Here is a 26,708-nt window from a genome sequence, read left to right as displayed (position 1 = left end):
AACCCACCCAAATCTAACTCTCTCTGCACATGTTACATCTGCCCCACCTGCAGTGCACATGGGCCCTCATTCCGAGTTGTTCGCTCGGTATTTTTCATCGCATCGCAGTGAAAATCCGCTTAGTACGCATGCGCAATGTTCGCACTGCGACTGCGCCAAGTAACTTTACTATGAAGAAAGTATTTTTACTCACGGCTTTTTCTTCGCTCCGGCGATCGTAATGTGATTGACAGGAAATGGGTGTTACTGGGCGGAAACACGGCGTTTCAGGGGCGTGTGGCTGAAAACGCTACCGTTTCCGGAAAAAACGCAGGAGTGGCCGGAGAAACGGTGGGAGTGCCTGGGCGAACGCTGGGTGTGTTTGTGACGTCAACCAGGAACGACAAGCACTGAAATGATCGCACAGGCAGAGTAAGTCTGGAGCTACTCTGAAACTGCTAAGTAGTTAGTAATCGCAATATTGCGAATACATCGGTCGCAATTTTAAGAAGCTAAGATTCACTCCCAGTAGGCGGCGGCTTAGCGTGTGTAACTCTGCTAAAATCGCCTTGCGACCGATCAACTCGGAATGAGGGCCATGGTTTTGCCCAACTGCTAACAAAATTCCTGCTGCGATCAACTTGGAATTACCCCCCATATCTCTACCGTCCAACTGCCTACCATCCTCCCTTTCAGCTGAAAATAACAGTCAAGTAAGAGCCGTCTATTTACTAAGCCTTGGATGGAGACAAAGTGGACGGAGATAAAGTATTAGCAAATCAGTGTCTAACTGCCATGTCACAGGATGGGTTTGAGAAATGACAGTTAGGAGCTGATTGGCTGGTACTTTATCTCCATCCACGGCTTACTAAATAGACCCCTTGTTCAGAGATAATGCTTATCAAAGTGATTGACAGTCAGGGACCATTTTAGGGAGGTAACCGGGAACGGTGGCAAAAATCCAGGGGCATTGCAGGTTTTTGGGGCGTTTCTCTGCCTACATCTGTGATCCCATACATAGAAAACATGGCGCCAGCACAGCCTCTTGTGTTACACTCTTGTTTTTATCTTCCAGTATTATCTATTGCTCCGTGTTGGTAACGCTTTGCTTTCCCAGTCATGCTATATAACTGTACACACATTTTACCATCTACATAGATTAAACACAATACTGCAACACAGAGAACCATTAGTGCATATGGCTTCCAGTTCTTCTTACCGGCTTCAGTTCCAGCCTGTAACTGGTCACCGGATCCACAGCTTGGGGCTCCTTCTGCGTCCACTGCACCAGGTACGAATAGTTCTTAAACTGCTTGTTTGTTTCGATTGGGTCTTGCGTGTCGTAATAGAACTCGGGGCTGTAGGCCTTGCCTGGGAGAATCCGAAAACGCCATCACAAAAAATTAACAATTTATACATTTTATTTAATTCAGGAATTTATGTTATTTTACCCTTATTTTCTTTAAGCTAATAAACTATAAACGGTAATTAATCATTTCCTGACTAATGTTTTTAATATATTGTTGGATGACTGGCAATATTAAGATGACTGAAAATCACACAACTACAGTTATATCAGTTTAAAGGTCTTTGAGGTCACTAGCAAAGTAGTAGCTTATGAAGCTGACGGTTTCTATTGCTCATGGCCAGGCCACGGAACACGCACATAATTCAGGAGCCCAATGCCCACCGACAGAGGTAGGCCGCCAGAAACACAGCGCAGGACGCAGCCAAGGAGGCGGACACTGCGGAACATTGCTGAATAGGTAAGTGATGCAAAATACAATCACTATGAGACTAAGGTGAACATGATGTACTAAGCAGTGATAAAAGTGGAGAAATGAGCCAGTGGAAAAGATGCCCATGGCAACCAATCAGCACTGATATAACATTTATAATTTGCATACTATAAAAGTATACAGAACAGATGATTGGTTGCCATGGGCACCTTCTCCACTGGCTCACTTCTCCACCCTTTTCACTGCTTCATGCATAGACCCTTAAACAAAATATGCCGCCGGTAATTAGCATCGTTAGTAAATGGAGAACAATTTCTGTCTCAGACAGACATGACATAGCGACACCACTTACCCGTCACCTGAAAGACACAGGCGTCAGAGCCAACGTCGTTGGAGATGGTGCATTCGTAGGTTCCGCTTGTCTCCCGGCTCATACTACTGATCTTATACTCAGAATATTCCTGTTGCTCGATGGGGGGTGTACTCAGCAGACTCCGATTAAACCGCCACACTGCTGTGGCCACCTTGACGGGGCTCCCTTTTAGCATGTTGCACCTCAATGTGACATTGCGTTGTACTGCCTGACGGATGTCCATGAACTTGGGTTCCACCACCGGGGCAACTGCCGATAAAGAAGAAAAACACAACGGGAAAAATTAGTGCTATTATTCAGTAATGATGCGTCTGTCTCTTAAAAAAAAACAAAAAAAACTTTGAGTCGCATCTTGCGCATTTTCCCACAACGCAAGCTCTACAGCTGAGCACACGTTTAGTACAAGTGACGCAGAGACATATGTGGTGTCAGCGTTTACAACTGAAGGCGTAACTGGGTGGTTTCAGGATATCCTAACGTAGACAAAGCTGTATGAGGGTGCTTTGATTACAGGCTATGCAGAGATGGATGGATGTGTAGATACATTTGGTTTCCAGGCGTATCTTTTGCATCTGCCAGGGCTGGTTCAAGTGCAGTATAGAAGATCTACAGTATTTAGATAGGTCGACAATAATCGGTGAACAGGTATAAAAGGTCGACAGTGCTCAAGTCGACAAGTACAAAAAAAATCAACAGGGTCAGAAGATCGATATGCCGGGCACACAAATGGTCGACATAAGTTCTTTAGGTGAAGTCTTGTATAATTCATCATATGTGACCACCATCAGTACAAAAATGTAGCCTCGCGGGCTCTCTTTGCTCGCCAAGGTAAGGGCAGGGAGACTCTCTCTGCTAGCGCTGGTTACTATTCCTAATCGTAGTCCACGTGGATAGTATATCAAGTATATGTTGGGAAAACTTAAAAAAAACTGTCAACCTTTGTTACCTGTCAACTTTAAGCACTGTCAACCTTTTATCTGTCAACCTTTGGTACCTGTCGACCATATGTTATCGACTTATTGACTGTATACCTAGACACTACCTATCATCCGGATATCAGAATGCACACAGGGGCTGCCCAACTTCAAGCTTTGTGCAGCAAGGCATAAGGATGAATATACATACGGATGATTAATGTCCAGCACTGCCTCAGGCCCTTTCGCTTTAAATTCAGTCTAAGATCATTTTTAAAGTCAGCCCTAGTATGAAACAAGTAATGCCTGACTCTGATTTCTGTTACAATCGTGCAATCCTCTTAAGATTTGTGAATTTAGCTTCATAAGAGTCATTTATAACATGAATAATCCAAAAACAAATGAAATATTAAAAAAAGGTTAAATTTCCAGGTTTCATTGTAACTGCTAGGCAAGGGCGTAGCTACTATAGGTGCCGGGTGTGCAGCTGCTATGGGGCCCAGAGCTGAGAGGGGCCCGCCTTCCCTGTCACAGGTGAACTGGCAGTCCTTCATTGTGACATAACGAGAGAAACATTGAGACAGGAGCCCCTTCAAAGTGTTGCTGTAGGGCTCACAAAGTTCTGGCTACGCCACTGCTGCTGGTAGTACCACCACACACAAGGGGAGGTGCATCAAGTCTCAGGGAGAAACAAAGTGAAGAAGGTACCCAAAGCATCCAATCAGCTGCAATTTCAAAGACTGTGCTAAATAAATGACAGTTACAAGCTGATTGGTTGCTTTGGGCAACTTCTCAACTTTATCTCTTCCAAGGCTTGATACAGCTCCCCCTGCCAACTGTTCAGCTCATTAGAGGGGGATAAATTTGTGCTCCAAGTAAAAGATGCTGAGGTAAATACCTGAAAATACGTATAACTCAGAAACAGTATAATTTGTACCAGGAGCACCAACGCCGCATTAAGGGAGTAATTCAGACCTGATCGCTCGCTAGCGTTTTTTGCAGCGCTGCGATCAGGTCAGAACCGCGCATGCACCGCAATGCGCAGGCGCGTCACACAGGTTCAAAGCGGTTCGTTGCTCTGCGATGGGCTTGTGCAAAGAATCCATTTGCACGGGCGAGCGCAAGGTAATTGACAGGAAGAGGGCATTTGTGGGTGTCAACTGACCGTTTTCTGGGAGTGGTTAGAAAAACGTAGGCGTTCCCAAGCGTTTGCAGGGCAGGTGTCTGACGTCAATTCCGGTCCCGGGCAGGCTGAGGTGATCGCAGCGGCTGAGTAAGTCCTGGACTACTCAGAAACTGCACAAAATCTTTTTGGACAGCTCGGCTGCACATGAGATCGCACACTTACACATCTAAAATACACGTGGGCGGCGACTATGTGAACGCAGGACTGCAAAAAACAGCTAGCAAGCGATCAGGTCTGAATTAGTCCCTAAGCTCTGTTGGGGGCCAGGGCAACTAACTTGTGGGGGATCTTACCAATATAATTGCACAATGATATACTGACAATGATATTAAAAAAGTATAATGTCTAAATGCTCCCTGCACCCCAAATGTGTTGAACACACTTTAGTCCACATTGGGCCTTTGGAAGCAAGGCAGCAAAAGCAGGTAAGTTTCTATCTGGAACATACCTTTTCTGTGCAGGGTAAATACCGTCTGCTTTAGCATGTAGCCCACAAATTGGCAGCCAAAATCTTTCCTAGGGCATGAAATTGGCTAGGGCCAGCTCTGGAGCTGCTATTGTTACCAAGTGAAGCTGCCGCCCTCTCTTGAAAAAATCATGGGCTACAATGACCAACGCCATCTGAAGACACCGTTATTGGTGCTGAAGCTTGGTAAATATGGCATTAAAGCAGCCCCCATAGACACCTGTGCAGACTGCTTTTATGAATGAAAATGGGGGCTCAAAGCTGATATCTTTAATATTGTATCTTCTGCATTCCCCATACAGTACATACAGGGGTCCTTTATATTTGCGGGCACTCCCCAAAAATGAGGGCTTTTCTCATTTTTTCTTAATTTACCAAAAGGGCCACACAGGAGAAATCGTACCTTTCTCCGAAGTTCACCTATTTGGCGCCTCGTACTTCCACATTTCATTAGTCGACGAAAAGCTGTGAGAAGTTGTTACCCTATACCTGGCCATGGAGACTTCCAAAGCCTTGAAAGCCTTTGATTTGTCCCCTGTGTGAATATCACTGTGACCTTTCGCCAGCAACACTACATTGCCGAGGAGGAAAACAATCCTTTACAGAGACGTGGAATGGGAAATTGCGGCTCTGTTTCTGTGATACAGATTTATAGTTAGTGTAAGAATAGTTAAATAGACTCTTAGGCCCCCATTTATCAAGCCTTGAAGAGTGATAAAAAGCACGGTGATAAAGTACCACCCAATCAGCTCCTAACTGACACGTCACTGGCTGTGTTTGAAAAAATAAGATTTTACTTACCGATAAATCTATTTCTCGTAGTCCGTAGTGGATGCTGGGACTCCGTCAGGACCATGGGGATTAGCGGCTCCGCAGGAGACAGGGCACAAAAATAAAGCTTTAGGATCAGGTGGTGTGCACTGGCTCCTCCCCCTATGACCCTCCTCCAAGCCTCAGTTAGGATACTGTGCCCGGACGAGCGTACACAATAAGGAAGGATTTTGAATCCCGGGTAAGACTTATACCAGCCACACCAATCACACCGTACAACTTGTGATCTGAACCCAGTTAACAGTATGACAAACGTAGGAGCCTCTGAACAGACGGCTCACAACAATAACAACCCGATTTTTTTGTAACAATAACTATGTACAAGTATTGCAGACAATCCGCACTTGGGATGGGCGCCCAGCATCCACTACGGACTACGAGAAATAGATTTATCGGTAAGTAAAATCTTATTTTCTCTGACGTCCTAGTGGATGCTGGGACTCCGTCAGGACCATGGGGATTATACCAAAGCTCCCAAACGGGCAGGAGAGTGCGGATGACTCTGCAGCACCGAATGAGAGAACTCCAGGTCCTCTTTAGCCAGGGTATCAAATTTGTAGAATTTTACAAACGTGTTCTCCCCCGACCACGTAGCTGCTCGGCAGAGTTGTAATGCCGAGACCCCTCGGGCAGCCGCCCAGGATGAGCCCACCTTCCTTGTGGAATGGGCCTTGACAGATTTAGGCTGTGGCAGGCCTGCCACAGAATGTGCAAGTTGAATTGTGCTACAAATCCAACGAGCAATCGTCTGCTTAGAAGCAGGAGCACCCAGCTTGTTGGGTGCATACAGTATAAACAGCGAGTCAGATTTTCTGACTCCAGCCGTCCTTGAAATATATATTTTCAATGCCCGGACAACGTCCAGCAACTTGGAATCCTCCAAATCGCTAGTAGCCGCAGGCACCACAATAGGCTGGTTCAGGTGAAACGCTGACACCACCTTAGGCAGAAACTGAGGACGCGTCAGCAGTTCTGCCCTGTCCGAATGGAAAATCAGATATGGGCTTTTATACGATAAAGCCGCCAATTCTGATACTCTCCTGGCTGAAGCCAGGGCCAGTAGCATGGATACTTTCCACGTAAGATATTTCAAATCCACCGATTTGAGTGGCTCAAACCAATGGGATTTGAGAAAATCCAAAACTACATTAAGGTCCCACGGAGCCACTGGGGGCACAACCGGGGGCTGTATATGTAGTACTCCTTTTACAAAAGTCTGGACTTCAGGAACTGAAGCCAATTCTTTCTGGAAGAAAATCGACAGGGCCGAAATTTGAACCTTAATGGACCCCAATTTGAGGCCCATAGACAATCCTGTTTGCAGGAAATGTAGGAATCGACCCAGTTGAAATTCCTCCGTGGGGGCCTTCCTGGCCTCACACCACGCAACATATTTTCTCCAAATGCGGTGATAATGTTGTGCAGTCACCTCCTTCCTGGCTTTTACCAGTGTAGGAATGACCTCTTCCGGAATGCCTTTTTCCCTTAGAATTCGGCGTTCAACCGCCATGCCGTCAAACGCAGCCGCGGTAAGTCTTGGAATAGACACGGTCCCTGCTGAATCAGGTCCCGTCTTAGAGGTAGAGGCCACGGATCTTCCGTGAGCATCTCCTGAAGTTCCGGGTACCAAGTTCTTCTTGGCCAATCCGGAGCCACGAGTATCGTTCTTACTCCCCTTTGCCGTATAATTCTCCGTACTTTTGGTATGAGAGGCAGAGGAGGAAACACATACACTGACTGGAACACCCACGGTGTTACCAGAGCGTCCACAGCTATTGCCTGAGGGTCTCTTGACCTGGCGCAATACTCTGCTGAGGAAGTCTGCTTCCCAGTTGTCCACTCCCGGAATGAACACTGCTGACAGTGCTATCACATGATCTTCCGCCCAGCGAAGAATCCTTGCAGCTTCTGCCATTGCTCTCCTGCTTCTTGTGCCGCCCTGTCTGTTTACGTGGGCGACTGCCGTGATGTTGTCCGACTGGATCAACACCGGCTGACCCTGAAGCAGGGGTTTTGCCAGGCTTAGAGCATTGTAAATCGCTCTTAGCTCCAGTATATTTATGTGAAGAGACATCTCCAGGCTTGACCATACTCCCTGGAAGTTTCTTCCCTGTGTGACCGCTCCCCAGCCTCTCAGACTGGCATCCGTGGTCACCAGGACCCAGTCCTGTATGCCGAATCTGCGGCCCTCTAACAGATGAGCACTCTGCAACCACCACAGAAGAGACACCCTTGTCTGTGGCGATAAGGTTATCCGCTGATGCATCTGCAGATGCGATCCGGACCATTTGTCCAGCAGATCCCACTGAAAAGTTCGTGCGTGGAATCTGCCGAATGGAATCGCTTCGTAAGAAGCCACCATCTTTCCCAGGACTCTTGTGCATTGATGCACAGACACTTTTCCTGGTTTTAGGAGGTTCCTGACAAGTTCGGATAACTCCTTGGCTTTCTCCTCCGGAAGAAACACCTTTTTCTGAACCGTGTCCAGAATCATTCCCAGGAACAGCAGACGTGTTGTCGGGGTCAACTGAGATTTTGGAAAATTCAGAATCCACCCGTGTTGTTGCAGCACTACTTGGGTTAGTGCTACTCCGTCCTCCAGCTGTTCTCTGGACCTTGCCCTTATTAGGAGATCGTCCAAGTAAGGGATAATTAATACGCCTCTTCTTCGCAGAAGAATCATCATTTCGGCCATTACCTTGGTAAAGACCCGAGGTGCCGTGGACAATCCAAACGGCAGCGTCTGAAACTGATAATGACAGTTTTGCACCACGAACCTGAGGTACCCTTGATGTGAAGGGCAAATTGGGACATGCAGGTAAGCATCTTTTATGTCCAGGGACACCATAAAGTCCCCTTCTTCCAGATTCGCTATCACTGTTCTGAGTGACTCCATCTTCAACTTGAATTTCTGTATGTACAGGTTCAAAGATTTCAGATTTAGAATAGGTCTTACCGAGCCGTCCGGCTTCGGTACCACAAATAGCGTGGAGTAATACCCCTTTCCCTGTTGTAGGAGGGGTACCTTGACTATCACCTGCTGAGAAAACAGCTTGTGAATGGCTTCCAATACCGTCGCCCTGTCTGAGGGAGACGTTGGCAAAGCAGACTTCAGGAACCGGCGAGGGGGAGACTTCTCGAATTCCAACCTGTAACCCTGAGATACTACCTGCAGGATCCAGGGGTCCACCTGTGAGCAAGCCCACTGCGCGCTGAAATTCTTGAGTCGACCCCCCACCGCTCCTGAGTCCGCTTGTAAAGCCCCAGCGTCATGCTGAGGGCTTTGCAGAACCCGGGGAGGGCTTCTGTTCCTGGGAAGGAGCTGCTTGCTGCCCTCTCTTACCCTTTCCTCTGCCTCGGGGCAGATATGACTGTCCTTTTGCCCGCTTGTTCTTATAGGACCGAAAGGACTGCGGCTGAAAAGACGGTGTCTTTTTCTGTTGGGAGGGGGTCTGAGGTAAAAAGGTGGATTTCCCGGTAGTTGCCGTGGCCACCAGATCCGATAGACCGACGCCAAATAATTCCTCCCCTTTATACGGCAATACTTCCATATGCCGTTTGGAATCCGCATCACCTGACCACTGTCGCGTCCATAAACTTCTTCTGGCAGATATGGACATCGCACTTACTCTCGATGCCAGAGTGCAAATATCCCTCTGAGCATCTCGCATATAAAGAAAAGCATCCTTTAATTGCTCTAAAGTCAATAAAATACTGTCCCTATCCAGGGTATCAATATTTTCAGTCAGGGAATCCGACCAGACCACCCCAGCACTGCACATCCAGGCTGAGGCGATGGCTGGTCGCAGCATAACACCAGTATGTGTGTATATACTTTTTAGGGTAGTTTCCAGCCTCCTATCAGCTGGATCCTTGAGGGCGGCCGTATCAGGAGACGGTAACGCCACTTGTTTTGATAAGCGTGTGAGCGCCTTATCCACCCTAGGGGGTGTTTCCCAGCGCGCCCTAACCTCTGGCGGGAAAGGGTATAATGCCAATAACTTTTTTGAAATTAGCACTTTTCTATCTGGGTTAACCCACGCTTCATCACATACATCATTCAATTCCTCTGATTCAGGAAAAACTACAGGTAGTTTTTTCACACCCCACATAATACCCCTTTTTGTGGTACTTGCAGTATCAGAGATATGTAAAACCTCCTTCATTGCCGTGATCATATAACGTGTGGCCCTACTGGAAAATACGTTTGTTTCTTCACCGTCGACACTAGATTCAGTGTCCGTGTCTGGGTTATGAGTCGACCGACTGAGGTAAAGGGCGTTTTAAAGCCCCTGACGGTGTCTGAGACGCCTGGGCAGGTACTAACTGGTTTGCCGGCCGTCTCATGTCGTCAACTGATTTTTGTAATGTGCTGACATTATCACGTAATTCCATAAACAAAGCCATCCATTCCGGTGTCGACTCCCTGGGGGGTGACATCACCATTACCGGCAATTGCTCTGCCTCCACACCAACATCGTCCTCATACATGTCGACACACACGTACCGACACACAGCAGACACACAGGGAATGCTCTATTGAAGACAGGACCCCACTAGCCCTTTGGGGAGACAGAGGGAGAGTTTGCCAGCACACACCCAAGCGCTATAATATATATGGGAACAACCCTATATAAGTGTTGTATCCTTATAGCAGCTTAAATATAGTAATATCGCCAAAAAAAGTGCCCCCCCTCTCTGTTTTACCCTGTTTCTGTAGTGCAGTGCAGGGGAGAGTCCTGGGAGCCTTCCTCACAGCGGAGCTGAGCAGGAAAATGGCGCTGTGTGCTGAGGAGAATAAGCCCCGCCCCCTATTTCGGCGGGCTCTTCTCCCGGAGTTTGTGATATCTGGCAGGGGTTAAATACATCCATATAGCCTCAAGAGCTATATGTGATGTATTTTTAGCCATAAGAAGGTATTATACATTGCTGCCCAGGGCGCCCCCCCCAGCGCCCTGCACCCTCCGTGACCGCTGGTGTGAAGTGTGCTGACAACAATGGCGCACAGCTGCAGTGCTGTGCGCTACCTCATGAAGACTGAAAAGTCTTCTGCCGCCTGTTTCTGGACCTCTTCAATCTTCAGCATCTGCAAGGGGGGTCGGCGGCGCGGCTCCGGGACCGGACTCCATGGCTGGGCCTGTGTTCGATCCCTCTGGATCTAATGGTGTCCAGTAGCCTAAGAAGCCAATCCATCCTGCACGCAGGTGAGTTCACTTCTCTCCCCTCAGTCCCTCGATGCAGTGATCCTGTTGCCAGCAGGACTCACTGAAAATAAAAAACCTAAAAACTTTTTCTAAGCAGCTCTTTAGGAGAGCCACCTAGATTGCACCCTGCTCGGACGGGCACAAAAACCTAACTGAGGCTTGGAGGAGGGTCATAGGGGGAGGAGCCAGTGCACACCACCTGATCCTAAAGCTTTATTTTTGTGCCCTGTCTCCTGCGGAGCCGCTAATCCCCATGGTCCTGACGGAGTCCCAGCATCCACTAGGACGTCAGAGAAATGACAGATATGAGCTGATTGGTTGGTACTTTGTCACCGTGCTATTTGTCACTCTTGATAAAACTGGGCCTTAAATTGTAAATGAAACAAAGCAGCTACAATTCATGTTGGTTATACTCATATTTCTATAGGTGTGACACAACACTCCAGAGGCTGGCAATTCCTCTTATACAGAGAAAAGTAGCCTCTGACGGTATATGGTACAAATGGATGGACCTGAACCTAATGTGGGCGCATATATGGTTCCCATGACGCTCCCACTGATGTGATGACAGCATATATTAGTCACCGGGGTGAGTCAAAATGTTGGTCAATGGGTTAAGAATGAAACATTGTTTGCTGCAGTCACTTTCCGTGCTCAGATGGGTTTAATACAAGATGGAGGAACAACCGGGACTGTCTGCTACTTGACTTGTGCTATACTGGTACATTTATAAGCTATAATATATTAATAACACGGAAACTCTCAGAGCGGACGAGAAGGTGGTCAGAACCTAATGCACTCAGACTGTGGATTCCTGAGCAGCTTCACCGCTCGTCAGCTTCCCAGCAGATGCCATACAGACATGGCGCGGGGATCTCCATTACTCATGTCTGTGCTGTACAGTGAACTCCGAAATAAACCCCACTGGAGGCCGCACTATTAAACACATCCATTATATGATATCCGGCGAGCAGCTTGCTGCACTTTCCCAGTTTGTTATTAGACCAATAAAAAGTGTTTTGTGCTATTATGATGGTTTGCGGAGAAAGCTTAATATCAGCAGCCCTGGCATTTTTATTTAATGTGTTCTGGCGCCCGGCCATTGGGGCATAGGAAATGTGTGCTGCGAAATGTGTAAGTCGGAGAATTTAGTTTTCAGTCCCTGTGGCTTCATTCTCCAACAGCGTAGGCAGTAGCTCCGGCAGACCCTAACAGAAAGAAGTTATTAACCTCCAATGTGATAAGTACAATTCCCCGTAATTACCCTGGCTGCGCCTGCTGGTGACACATACCTACGTACCCAGAAAACAGAGGCGCAGGTCTGCAATAACAGACAATGGAGGGGGGGGGGGTGGGTCCTGCAAGCGTAAACTACAAGAAGAGTTGAACAAAGTTTATATGAAAACTAAACACCAATTTTTTGGAATAAGTGATTCTAAGGGGTGTACAGTATTTATTACAACCGCAAGGCGTGGTGATGAAGCAAGTTTGCAGTTACGGCAACACGTATTTACTATCTGCACACACACCATTACCACACGGTTATGCCTTTGCGTTCCCCATACTCACAACTTTGACGCATGCATAGTGCAAAAAACACACATGATATACACTGCAAATAGGTGCGCATTTAACCCTGCATCAGCCTCATACACTACAGTGGTAGGGGCCCATGTTTAGGGGTGTGGCCAGTCTCTAGAGGGGGTGTGCCCAGCCACCACATTGGTTTACCTAACAATTTTGCAAGTGTTGGTCCCCTAGATAAATATATACAGTAAATACTGTAGTGCATGCAAGATAATGTACTAGATTAGTAACAGCAGAGTCTAGAACCTGATCCCTAGAGGAGGGGGTGGGCCCCCAGGCAGTAGGGCCCACCGGTGGTTTCCCCTGTACCCCTGTGGGCCAGTCCAACCCTGCATACACTGTACGTGCGTGATGTGGGCCTAATGGTTTACTTCTGATGTTTGTAGTACTGCGCATGATTGACATGCTCCGCCCATTTTGTGGGTGGACGAGACCATTTTTACAAAATGGGGTCATTTCCCCTCATTTTGTAGGAGTGGTGATGCCAGGGTCTGCATGAATTCCCCGGTCATCCTCAGTATCCTGAGTGTTACTCAGATGGACAAGTCTTTGGACGCAGTTGCGAATCCCAGAAGCCGGCATGTGGCACCTAATTACACTAGACGCCTCCTGTGGCATTGGCATATTTTCATGCAGCAGCTGCGTCCTCTGTTTATTCTACACTCGTACTGTATATCAGAAAGCAAATGCGCTGCAGTCATCTACGTAGAAGTCATGGATTGCTTAAAGTAATATAGAAACCGGTTCCTTTAATGGGTGTGAGATCAGGGGCGTCTCTGAGACCTACAGAAACTACCGTAAACACTCTGGTGCACAAAGTGTTTAGTAACTGTACCGAGGAGGCCATTATACACTGGGGGCAGCCATGGTGTGTTCTGGGACAATATTCATCCAGTCAATTCACTAGCAAGTAGCACTGACACTGCTGAGTCAGCATGAGGTACAATGTACCTCATGTCTCATTGTTGCCCGTAAATCCTAGTTGACGTCTGCAGCCATGGTTCATCATACGGGGTCTATGTAGGGGTTTATTTACTAAGCCTTGGAGAGAGAAAAAGTGGGCGAAGATAAAGTAACAACCAATCAGTTCCTATCTGTCATTTTTCAAACAGAGCCTGTAACATGGCAGTTAGGAGCTGTTTGGGTGGTACTTTATCTCCGTCCACTTTATCTCTCTCTCCAAGGTACATAGAACCCATTCTCGTACTGCCAAAATACCAGTTCTATTATCGCCACCTCAGACTCGTGATCGCATAAGGAAACCACTTGTGCAATGTCTTATTCCGTGGTCCACGCACACGTCGGCAAAGGCTGGCCCAGCAAATTAGTAAATTAACCCTTTTTTCATGCCCTATGTTGCAGCTTTACCAGATTTTTTTTAAATATAAACACCCACATTGGCGCATTTTTATTAATAGGCCCCAGTTTCCCCCGAATGATCCCACTTCTCTTCTAATCCACCAAACGTCTCCACATAAGTCAAAAAATCAGGAAGATGCGCATAACAAGTAGATAGGAGGTCTCCTTATCCCAGCAGCCGTATGGATTTCTATAACCTCGGATGCAAGGAGGCTCAGCCGCACTCTCTGCGCAGTTTGCAGCCACAAGTACAAACACATTACAGAGGATGGTGGCTGCGCAGAATGGGAGACTGCACTTATATTATCAGAACCTGCCAAGACGCACGCTCCAACATCTGCTGAGACGGGGTCTCCAGCCCCGGCTGGGCAGTAATGAAGTGTCTGTGCCTGGAAGAGCAGCTGCTATTAGCAGCGAAAGAAAAGTGACAGATGATTTGTGAGATCTCATATTTTTGATAATGGGTCCATGATAACTGCATTCTGCTGGCTCTCGGGTCAAGGAGCGAAGCGCTGAGAACAAATGATGTTTTCTATGAGAAGATGTCCACGTTACTGTAAATACATTAATGAGAAGCACACAGCAGGCTCACCTTGACAGGAAACAGGTTCTTTTCTTGTTAGATAAAATATATTTGTGTTGTATTTACAGTGTAGAACATATTGGCTGCAGGGTAATCACTGGAAATGAGAAGGCTACGCTGGCAGGAGTACAAATTACACGCTGACATCGGTGCGAAGTGCCGTAGCTGCAGCTGGAATGTTATAATGCACAGATCTGTTAGGGATTAGCAGGAGAGGCAAGGGGCCTGGGGTGGGAAGAGATGTAGGATACAGCCACACAGTCCCCGGGTTTTCAGGCTTGAAGGGAGTGAACGGAATGATGTTTGCATTATTTTTCACATCCCCGATGTGGCCTCAGGGTTGGTGGCCCAGCACTATATCTACTACATTATGTAAAGCTAGGTTCTGTGATATTAATCCAGTATGTTTATATTAGAGATGAGCGGGTTCAGTTCCCAGAGAACCCCAAACCCCCCCCAAACACCCCGTTCCAAGCCAGTTTCCGAGTCCGGCTCGGGACTTCCCGCCAGACTCGGAAACCAGAACAAGGCAAAACATCATCATCCCGCTGTCGGATTCTCGCGGGTTTTGAATTACATATAAACAGCCGTGCGTCGCAGCCATTTTCACTCCGGACATGGAGAGTGAGGGAGACATACCTCTGTCTCTGTGTGTGTGGTGGCGTCGGGTGGGGTCAGCATGTGATCTCTAAGTGTGCTGTTAGGGGTGCTGTCTTGTCACTGTGCTGTTAGGGGTGCTGTCCTGGCGGTCACCGGTGTTTCATGTGCTGTTAGGGGTGCTGCAGCTGTACATGAGTGTTGCTGTCCTGGCTCTCACTGTGTTGAACAGGGGGCACTGTCCTCCTGTATGCTGTAAAAATGCAGGGGTGCTGGCTGTAAAAAATCTGGGGTGCAGTCAAAATAAATGTACACTGGCCCTGTCTTGTATGCTGAAAAAATTCAGGGGTGCAGTAAATTAAATGTACACTGGCCCTGTCTTGTATGCTGTACGAATTTTGGGGTGCAGTAAAAGAAATGTACACTGGCCCTGTCTTGTTTGCTGTAAAAAATTCAGGGGTGCAGTAAAATAAATGTACACTGGCCTTGTCTTGTATGCTGTAAAAATTCTGGGGTGCAGTGAAAATCAATGTACACTGGCTTTGTATGCTGTAAAAATACAGGGGTGCTGCTGTTAAAATAAAACTACACTGGCCCTGTCTTGTATGTTGTAAAAATTCTGGGGTTCAGTGAAAATCAATGTACACTGGCCCTGTCTTGTATACTATAAAAATTATTCTGAGGTGCATTGAAAATAAATGTACACTGGTCCTGTACGCTGTAAAAATACAGGGGTGCAGCTGTTAAAATTAAAGTACACTGGTCCTGTATGCTGTAAAAATACAGGGGTTCTGTTGTTAAAATAAAAGTACACTGGTCCGGTATGCTTTAAAAATACAGGGGTGCTGTTGTTAAAATAAAAGTACACTGGCCCTGTCTTGTATGATCTAAAAATTCTGGGGTGCTGCTGTTAAAATAAAAATACGCTGGCCATGTATGCTGTAACATACAGGGGTGCAGTGAAAATAAATGTACACTGACCTTGTATTGTATGCTGTAAAATTACAGGGGTGTTGTGAAAATACAGGGGTGCTGGCACTGTCCGCGGTTGCGATGTCTAGGCCTGACCTTTACAACACTGTATGGGAAGAGGAGGCTCCTACCACCATTTGCATGCCCTCTGCAAGTGCTGGGAGGAGCACCGCCAGTCCAGTTGCTGATATTGAGATTGAGGATGTCACTGTAGAAGTACACCAGGATGAGGAGGCTATGGGTGTAGCTTGCACTGTGGAGGAAGTTGACGATGAGGATTCTGATGGTGATGTGGTTTGTTTGAATAAGGCACCAGTGGAGACAGTTGTTGGCCATGGGATGAAAAACACCATTGTCATGCCTGGGCAAAATACCAAAAAAGCCACCTCTTCGGTGTGGAATTATTTCTCCACAAATCCGAACAACAGGTGTCAAGCTATCTGTTGCCTTTGTCAATCCATAATAAGAAGGGTAAGGACGTTAACCACCTAGAAACATCCTCCCTTATATGTCACCTGCAGCGCATTCATCATAAGTCATTGTCAAGTTCAGAACTTTGGGTAATAGCGTAAGCTGTCCACTGACAACTAAATTATGTGGTTTGTTTAAATATTATTTCTCTGTGAGGATGAGGATGTAAACACTGAATGGGGGGATCTGAGGATGAGGACGACATCTTGCCACTGTAGAGCCAGTTTGTGCAAGGAGAGATTAATTACCTTTTCTTGGTGGGGGCCCAAACAAAGCAATCATTTCAACCACAGTCATGTGGCAAACCCTGACGTTGAAATGATTGGTTTGTTAAAGTGTGCATGTTCTGTTTATACAACATAAGGGTGGGTGGGAGGGTCCAAGGACAATTCCATCTTGCACGTCTTTTATTTTTCACATCATTCCAGGGGTGCTGCCCCTCTGCCCTATCAGTCATGGGGTGCTGCCCCACTGCCATTTAAGTCCAGGGGTGCTGTTGCCTGTCTGCTGTGCTGTGTAATTCTCCAGGGGTGCTGCCTATACTGTATAAGTCCAGGGGTGCTACCGTATAATTCCAAGGGTGCTGCTGTATGTGATCCTAGGTTTAAATGAAAGCCTAGAGCAGATATGAAACAAGCTTCAACATCACAAACAGATTTGTGAAAACATAGCCGGAAAGGTGGAAATGGAAACTGCTATTTTGATGAAGTGTTTTTAAATAAAGTGGGGAGAGACCACATTTGTGGCCAAAGTCAGTGTGACTCAGAAGAGACTGAATCATAATCCAGCGCAACTGCTGGAGAGGTAAAAGTGATATTTTCTGATGGAGCATTAGAGAGAGGATCTTCTCAATTATTTCATGTTAGGGACTCACTCAAATGAATGGCTCTAATTAGTCAACCATAATTTTGATCTATTATTGATTTTCCACATTTTGGGATTATTTATTTAGAAGATACGCATTTCTTGTACAGGGATCTTCTTTTCTTAAGGGCTGCGTAGGGTTATCGCAAGACCTTGCAGTGTTAGAAGAACAGAGTTTCAGTGATCTTGCATTGCATCAGCTTTCCATTGCACTGCAGCACTAGATGGGCCAGTAACTCCTGTGAGGCACAAACGGTTACTGAATAAGGCCCAGTATGGAGGCTCATGGTGGTTTACAGCCAGGAAGATGTCTGGCTTGCCACGCTGAGGCATGCTGTGGGCACAGAGGTTAGCATTGCTTCCTCCCACAGTCCTACTTATAGTATTAAATTATTTTCGATTGTAGAGTGGTAAGCTCCACTAGGGTAGGGGCTCAATAACAAAAAAATAATTGTACAGTCCTGCTTAGTACTGTAATGAACCCACCCAAACTCAACTTGCCCCATCCGGGGCTGCTGTGGGGGCTCAGGAGGGGCTGCTACAACATCTAATGGCCTGCTTTATTTAAAAATTAAATATGAAAAAAATAAACAAGACACACAGGTATGCTCACATGTGTGTAACTGGGACACACAGGGATGCTCACATGCGTGTAACTGGGAGCTGCGAAAAACAAAAATAAGGCATTGGCCACAAAATATGTAAATAAAAATGCTATAAGAAAATGGAAAAAAAGAAACCCATGAGACTTTCAGAAAATAAATCTCCAGACTCCATGGAGGGGAAAATATCCAATCTTGATCCTGTGGTATACACCAGTTTATTTGCATCCCAGCATTAAATCCGAGATTATCTTAATCCCTGAAAATGGAGAAGGGGGTAGAAATTCGGAGGCATTGGCCCCTAGTTTTTCAGTTTGTCCAGTTGTGTGGTAATTAATAATTATTTATTTGCTTGGTTGAAGTCCTTTCTGTTCCACACCAAGATTGGAGTGGAGGTGAAAGCCTGTGTGTTGCTCCTGATTGCGTGTGCCTCTCTAATTTTTAATCACCTTCTTGACACTGTCCTCTTCCTCTTGCCTCTTCTCATAATGTAAAAAGTCATCAAAGAAGGAGGTGGTATGTTTGTAGCTAGCTATGATTCAGAGAACTTGGCAAGCTTTTTCCAGGGGGACCACCTGTCGCTGAAATGATGGGTTTATTAAACTGTGCATGTCCTGTTTAAACAACATATGGGTGGGTAGGAGGGCCCGGGTGGGTAGGAGGGCCCAAGACAATTCCATCTTGCACCTATTTTTTTTCTTTGCATTATGTGCTGTTTGTGGCCTAGTCAGTGGTGCAAGTAGTGCCAAAAAATGGGTGTGGTCACTTGCCACATGGGGCGTTGTCAATGAAAATGGAGGCGTGATACACATATGACCCCAATAGTGCAGTGCCAGATACACATATATCCCCAATAGTGCCAGATACACATATGCCCCTATGGTGCCAGATACACATATGCCCTCATGGTGCCACATATGCCCCCACAATAGCAAATATGCCCCCACGGTGCCAGATATACCCCCACGGTGCCAAATACACATGCACTCACAGTGCCAGATACACCTATGCCCTCACAGTGCCAGATACACCTATGCCCCCACAGTACCAGATATGCCCCCACAGTGCCAAATACACATGCTTCCACAGTGCAACATATGCCACCACGTTGCCAAATACACATGCCCCCACAGTGCCAGATATGCCCCCACATTGACAAATACACATGACCCCACAGTGCCAGATATGCCCCCACAATGCCAAATACACATGCCCCCACAGTGCCAGATATGCCCCCAGCACAGCAACTCACCACTGTTGCAGCTGCTGTCTGGGGCCGGCTGTGCAGTGTGACTGTCGGGGAGAGGAAAGTGCAGCACGCACCTCTCCTGCCCGCTCAGTCTGGTCTCCTCACCTCCTGCGTCGGCGTCCTGTATCTTAGATCTGGCGCCGATCCGTGATCCAATCAGAGCTCGTGGCGGCGGCTCCTGATTGGCTGCCGGACTGCAAGCTCTGATTGGCTCACGATCCAGCGCCAGGTCCAAGATACAGGACGCCGATGCCGCCGCAGGAAGAAGAGAGACCGCCGGTCACCAGAGTCCGGACACTGGGCAGGAGGAGAGGAGAGGCGCATGTTGCGATCTCCTCTCTCCGACATCCGGTGTCTGCAAGTTGGTGGCCCGGCGGTACTGCGTACCGGCTGGGAATTTCTTACCGGTACGCAGTACCGCCCGATACCGCTACACTTGCAGCACTGGGCCTAGTTTTTAAAACTTCCATCCTATCTGCCATTGCAGTGCCACTCCTAGATGGGCCAGGTGTTTATGCCGCCCACTAGTGTCGCTTAGCTTAGTCATCCAGCAACCTCGGTGCAACCTCTTGGCCTAAAAACAATATTGTGAGGTGTGAGGTGCCCATAATAGACTGGAAATGAGTGGAAATGAATGTTATTGAGGTTAATAATACCGTAGGATCAAAATTACCCCCAAATTCTGTGATTTTAGCTGTTTTTATGGTTTGTTTTTTTAAATCATCTAGATCCAAAACCAAAACCGGAAAGGGTGGTTTTGGCAAAACCAATCCAGATCCAAAGCACGAGCAGAGATCCAGATGCAAAACCAAAACCCAATCCGCATTTCCTGAGTAGATCCGATCCAAACCGAATACCGGCCCGGATCTTCCCGCGGTTCAGAATTTTGATTTTTAAATTCGAAATTTCAGGTTTTGGATTGCAAAAATTTATATGATTTTAGCTGTGTTTGTCGATTTTTATCAGTGATTATCGATTATTTTTATTGATTTTAAACCAAAACGAAAATCGAACTAAAACACTTGTGGGTGGTTTTGCAAAACATGAGAATGAAATTAGAACCAAAACACAAAGGTCTGCGCACATCTCTAGTTTTTACATACTGTAGCTAGCTACCAATCTCGTCTCCTTACCACTCCTCTCCCTACAGGGCCACCACTAAATATGTGGAGCCCCAGTACATTAAAGGTGTGGACATAATGAGTAAGAGTAGCCACCCACGTTACGACTCCTATTGAGTCTGGGCAATGGTGGAAGACGACTGAGGAACCTATTTAACCAAGGGCGAAGAGCTATAGTGACTTTTCTCTGCTGTGCTCAGGGAGATTCAGGTGGAAGGGACAGTGATATAGTGAATAGCGTCAATGTTGCCAGGATTCACTGGTGAAGTGTGTGCGGAATATATAAGGAAGGTTTACTCTTCTGGGAGCACAGAAGAGTTCCTCCAAGTTCTGGGGCCAAATGTAATAGAGTGAGAGTTTCTTAAAGCATACCTCCCAACTGTCCCGATTTCAGCGGGACAGTCCCGCTATTCAGACACTGTCCCGCTGTCCCTCCCGCGGGTCACAGTGTCCCGCGGGCGGGGGGGCAGTTGGGGAGGCTTTGATCACCCGCTGCTCTGCAAAGCAGCGAGTGATCTCTAAATAGATGCTGTGCGCACGCGCACAGCATCTATTCAGTGCAGGGAGTGAGCCGAGGGCTGCCCAGCTGCTCAGGGAGCGCTGGGCACGCCCCCAAAATGACTTAAACGGACCCACGGCGTGTGGCCACGTCCACTCGATTGTAGCCACGCCCTCCCACACGAGGTCACGCCCCCTTTTCGGGACGTGTCCCGATTTAGGAACATTCAAAGTTGGGAGGTATGCTTAAAGTGAGAGATTTGGTAAGGTTTTGCAGGGTTTTTTTTTTCTTCTTAAAGTGGCAATCATTTACACAGCAAGATCAACCTGGTTTTTTTTAGTGTAAATGATTGCCACTTTAAAAAACTGGATAACCTTACCAAATCTCTCACTTTTTGAAACTCTCACTCTATTACATTTGGCCCCTGGAGTCTCCTGGAGATTCCGGGAGAGCCGTAACTAGTCATTTTGGTGCCCTGTGGCAGAAAGAAAATTGGTGCAGGGGATTAAACCCGACTGCCCTGGCACAGTTAATCCTATTAAAGGCCAAGATAAAGGTGGACCCATCTGTATATATAAATACATACATACATTCACACACACATATATACAGTATATAATGAAAAATTATTAATTCAGCCTGTTAGATAAAGGGCTTTATTTCCTTATAAAATATAATTGCTGATTTAGTCTAGAAATTCCTTTCACTTACTGTATAATTTCCCTTTACCTATATATTGAGGCACTCTGTACAACATTACAAGAGCGATAAAACTGTGCGCTCGGTGGGTGGTGGTGTATGTGATTGTCAGCAGCGACTTGGAGAGGGAATGCCAATCCCTCAAAGAAACACTCAATACAAACAGAAACCAAGTTGCGCTCAACAATCAAAAAAGAAACATTTATTGTAAAAATTAGCAGCAATTCTCCCGGGAGTACAATTAATATAAATAAATTATCATAAATCTACACGGTACAGAATCACTATGCCCAAATGAATTATAATAATGCAGATATTATTTAATAATTATGACATATGGCCCCAAAAGATATTGTGATGAATTCAACAATAGTGGTAATAATTATTACGCTCTTTTAACCAACATATGGGTCTGTGTGCCAATAATAACTCACTTATTATGTAGAAGACCCAAACAGTCCTTGTTCCATACGGACATATATCAGTTCCAATGTTCCTGTAAGTGGAAAGTGTCCCTATGATGGGTTTTAAGCACTCAAATAAATGCAGGGATAGACAGATGAGCTGTGTCCACCAAAACCAAGCTGCTGTGGTGGTGTTAGCAGGGAGAGCCCGGAGTGATGTTAGTGCAGCCAGCCGTTTACCCCCGCACGGGGGAGGGAGAGCGGTGTCTGTGGTAGCCGCCGGGTTAGAGTGGAAAGTAGCCGTGCACAGGCTGTCGGACCCAGACCGCTAGATGTTACCTCTGTGACACGATGTAAGTGCGCTCTCACCTGAAACGGCTGGGCTTGCTTCCCACGGGCAGCTCCGATTGAGCCTCCCTGCACTTCACCTGATGTAGAAGAGGAACTGTTGGAGCCACGGATATATTGCACTGGCTGTGTGTGAAAGCCAGCCACGCTCTGAGTGGCGATGTTAGAGTTGCGTCTCCTTACCGGGCTCCAAATCAGCCTCACTTGAATATGCCGCCGACGAGATCAGAAGGCACCGGAGCACCTGAACGTCAGCTGGGCGGTAGAAAGCTGTACGGTACAGCGGCCGTCAAGGACTGATCTCCTGTGTTGGCTCAAAGTGAGCTGGACTTCAGATGATGAGAGGGTACACCTGTATCCTAACGCGTTTCAACGCCAACAGGGCGTCTAGTTCATTTTCTACACTAGTCCAGACTTGCCAACTCTCCCGCATTTAGCGGGAGGCTTCCGTATTTTGTCTGAGTCCCCCGCTGCCCCGCACACTGACCTGCAGCTCCAGTACTCCACTACAACCACCCCTTCCCCTGAGAATATGGAGTGCGCATGCAAGGGGAGGCAGGAAGGACTGTGGGTCCAAATGCTGCATGCCGTGTGTCCCCGCCCTCAGTAGCACTTGCCATGCTTAAATTCAGAGCCCGCGCCGGCACCTGCAAGAGGCCTGCAGTTTGGAGGAGTCTGTGTGAGCTCCTCCAGTCACCAGTCCCCGGCATCCACAGTGACACACAGCAAAGCCTCAGCGGTCCCATTAGCTAACAGGATTCACGGAAGCCCCGTGGATCACGGCATTTTGGGGGCCTTGTCCACAACTGTGCAGCTGATCCTCTGCTTGGTGAGTGTGGGGGAGGGGTGAGGTGTGTTATATATGTGTGTAAGCATATATATATATATATATATATATATATATATACATACATACAGTATATACACATATATATATAAATATAACGAAAGTGCAGCACCACATGTGGTGGTGAAAAGTCTCAGATAAAAAAGTCAGAGCTTTGACAACTAAAAAACACTCCCTAAATAAAGGGCGTCAGCCAGTCCCTAGAGTTTTTAGCACTGGTAAGGTGCTCCAAGAATTTGGCTAGTTTATAAGGTGCTAGGGGTTCGGCGACCACCGGTGTTTTAAAACATAAATTTACAGGAAGACTCAATGAATTTAAAAATTGTATATTATATATATATATATATATATAATATATATATATATATATATATATATATAAATAAATAGAGCAAAAAAAGAGATTTTTTTTGTGGATTTAAAAAGAATTACAAATTTATTTTCAGAACAAATTTTGACATATATATTATATGTGATTATATAGAGGTTTACATCTAACCTTTATATAGAGGTGTATTGGGCACTCCTGTCTTGACCCTCCATAATAAGATAAGCTATTTTTCATAGATATTTATTGTATTTTTTTTATATTTCGTAAACATTTTTTATAGTTTATCATCCATCTGCACTCTATTGTTTTAATCTGTTTTATGGTAGTCTTTTTACAAAAAAAGTGGTCTTTTTAGTTTGTTTATGTTCTGTATAAACGCATACATTTTTTTAGTCTTTCTAACTTTATCCTCATACCTATACTGTATAGTCCCACCCTATAAATTAAATTCCACATGATATTATGCAAACCCATGTAAAAAATGTCCTCCTTTTTATACTTTTTTAATCCATTATATATATATATATATATATATATTCATTATCTAATAGTAAATTAAATATATTAACCTAAAAGAATCTATTAGAGATTTGATTATATAGAGGTTTGGGCCACCTTAAGTGAATACAAGCCACTGCACAGCATGTTTATATTAAATTTAGAATATTCACCTCAAACTTTAGAGGAAGTGAGGTCACAGCAGATTCAGTATAAATAGGAAGGAGGGCAGATGGCCTTCATACTCACTGTTTGGCACTGGAGAGATAAGATCACTGCAGACATTTGGAATTTATGTGAGTACCCATTATTGATTCGGAATGATTAATTGGGAATCCTGATTAATTGGGAATTCCTGAACTTGGTTCTCACTGTAGGGTAGTTTTATTTGTTCATTTGTTTATCTATTTATGTTGTTGATTTATAATCTCATTGGTATATTTACGGTATATTGTTGACAGAATTGTAGGATGAGAAATATTACTGATAAAGTAATGTTTGTATTTAGGTGCTTCTTGATCTCTAGTGAAGTGTTTTGATCAGAGGTTCCAAAAAAAATTCATCCTGTATTTTTAGAAAATCATAATAGATTAATAATGTTTTGTTAAAGAAAAGCTTTAATGTCTCTATTCTTTGTAGATTTATTTTGAAGTCTTCTTTAAAGAGAAATACATACATCCACTATAATATTTATTGGGGTATGTATCTAAATAATTCATAATCCCTCTATAATTATATTCTTTAATAATAGACCGAGAATATGTTTATGACACCCATCTAATTATTTTTCTTTTAAGTGGTTTTTACCCCTGAGGAAGTCCGATTAAGTGACGAAACTCGTGGGGTTTAAGGTGACTATATATATATATAGTCCATTGATAAGTCTGGCACTCAGGTTCCCCGTTGGGGTATTTGCTCTGGTGCCCTCCTGGGGGAGTGAGCCCCAATAAAGGCAGAAGATACACAAGTGTGTGTTGCGTCCTGAGGAAGGGGGTGCGTTCCCCGAAACGTTGACTTTAATAAAACTCACCTGGCTATTTTTCACCATCATTGTGCAAGCCTCCGAGTGCCGCCTGTATCTTCTGCCTATATATGTATATATATATATATATAACGTACTTGGAAACTGCGGCACTCGTAATTGATTAAGAAAAAATGCACTTTAATGAGTCAAACCCATAATAAAAATGCCATACACGCCCAACGTTTCGGTGCCATGCACCGTTTTCAAGGCAGGCATGCAGAAAGAACAAAACCGTTTTGTTCTTTCTGCATGCCTGCCTTGAAAACGGTGCATGGCACCGAAACGTTGGCCGTGTATGGCATTTTTATTATGGGTTTGACTCATTAAAGTGCATTTTTTCTTCATCAATTACGAGTGCCGCAGTTTCCAAGTACGTTACACATTTTCCACTGAAGGCACCGCATACTACTGGAAACGACAACGAGTGACGGTTCTTTTTTGCACCTATATATATATATATATATATATATATATAGGGGCTTGTATGTGTGTGTGTATATATATATATATATAATGAGGAAGGCACCAGCACATGCTTGAATGTCTTTGGAGTGCCGGGGTAGGAATCATATATATATATATATATATATATATATATAATATACACACATTTGTAGAACACTGCAAGGAAATGGATTTGGACACAAATCCTCTTTATACCACATTCATGCACTGAACCAGAGAGCTCGCCGCCATTCAGCCACAATACCCCTCATTAAATAATACATTCCAATACACTGCCACACCTGGGACCCCAACCTGCTGCGTCCCAGCCAAGCAACTTACCCACCAAGCCACTTAATCCGGCATAAAAACTATGAGATTTCTAACTATATGAAGCTACCTGTACCCTGGTAATAAATAACCAGCACCATAATTGAGCAGATCCATGCAGTGTGCATTCACACATCCAATCTCTGCAGCCACACACTACATAGATCTGCCCAACCGCAACACTGATCACCCCTTCACAAAGTACAAGGTGAGCTTCAAATAGTTAGAACTCTCTAGCCTGGAATTCTCTAGCTTTCTATGCAAGGGCAGATAGCTGAATGAATAGAGTGTCCAACTGCAATGTCATAGTTAACGGGTTCGAATCCAGGGCACACTACCATCCTGAAATGTAATAAAGGACAGTGTTACTGAACAACAAAGGGCTATCAAGTCAAGTTCATGAATGCTGTATAACAGCCATGTCAAACTCAAAATCCCAACTGGCCCGAATGATCAAGGTCCAAGTCTTGTGTGGGCCGCAAGAAAGAGATATTTATATATAAGTATCCTTGAAAAAGGGCATGCCGCCTGAAACGCTTTGATTAGCGCACATTACAGACACCAGCCACATTGCCCGGAAGACGCAAGTCCAATATCTGACACTGATGGGCACACGGGGGAAGCCGCAAGAAGCGAACCAGCTAACGTCCAGCATTTACCGCCAATGGGCGCACGGAAGAAGCTGCAAGAGCGAACAAGCCAGGAACCGCTGACTATACAGGTACTAGTGTTAGGGAGAGATAGCGGCTGTAAGTACCTGCTGCTGCCGCTGGGGCTGGAGGGTGGCAGCTGCTGAGCCAGCCCCTGGTCATCCTATGGAACCCGGACGAGGTGGGCTACATCCCAGGGCCAGAGGCGGGCGGACACCACTACCCTGGTCAGTGCTCTGGATCAATTCCCTGCCAACGGACCACATAAGGACCTCTGGCCAGGGGCCGCAAAAGTATGCGGTAGGAGCCGCAAGTTTAACACCTGTGCGGTATAGGTATTAGCGACGGAAAGGGGTGGGGGAAGGAGACAGGGACGGTCAGGCAGTGTCGGACTGGGGCATGAAGGGCCCACCGGGGAATGCCGTGGTAGGGGCCCATGTTTAAGGGTGTGGTCAGTCTCCATAGGGGGTGTGGCCTGCCGCTACATTGGTTTGCCTAACCATTAGAGAGTGCATGGGCTGGGCCCCTTGACAAATA

At 45.9% G+C, this 26,708-nt stretch overlaps 1 protein-coding gene across 1 annotated transcript in view; it reads right to left on the bottom strand.

Annotated features, from left to right (window-relative positions):
- The window catches only part of MDGA1 (MAM domain containing glycosylphosphatidylinositol anchor 1), a 567,923-nt gene that overhangs the window by 130,365 nt on the left and 410,850 nt on the right, over positions 1–26,708 (bottom strand). Inside the window, 2 exon segments of the mRNA XM_063918866.1 lie at positions 1,199–1,350; positions 2,071–2,340. Coding sequence (XP_063774936.1) covers positions 1,199–1,350; positions 2,071–2,340 — 422 coding nt within the window.

This window comes from Pseudophryne corroboree, chromosome 4 (assembly GCF_028390025.1).
Source record: "Pseudophryne corroboree isolate aPseCor3 chromosome 4, aPseCor3.hap2, whole genome shotgun sequence".
NCBI lineage: Eukaryota > Metazoa > Chordata > Amphibia > Anura > Myobatrachidae > Pseudophryne > Pseudophryne corroboree.
Note: the sequence above shows the minus strand (reverse complement) of the source record. Positions and strands in the feature narration are given on the sequence as shown.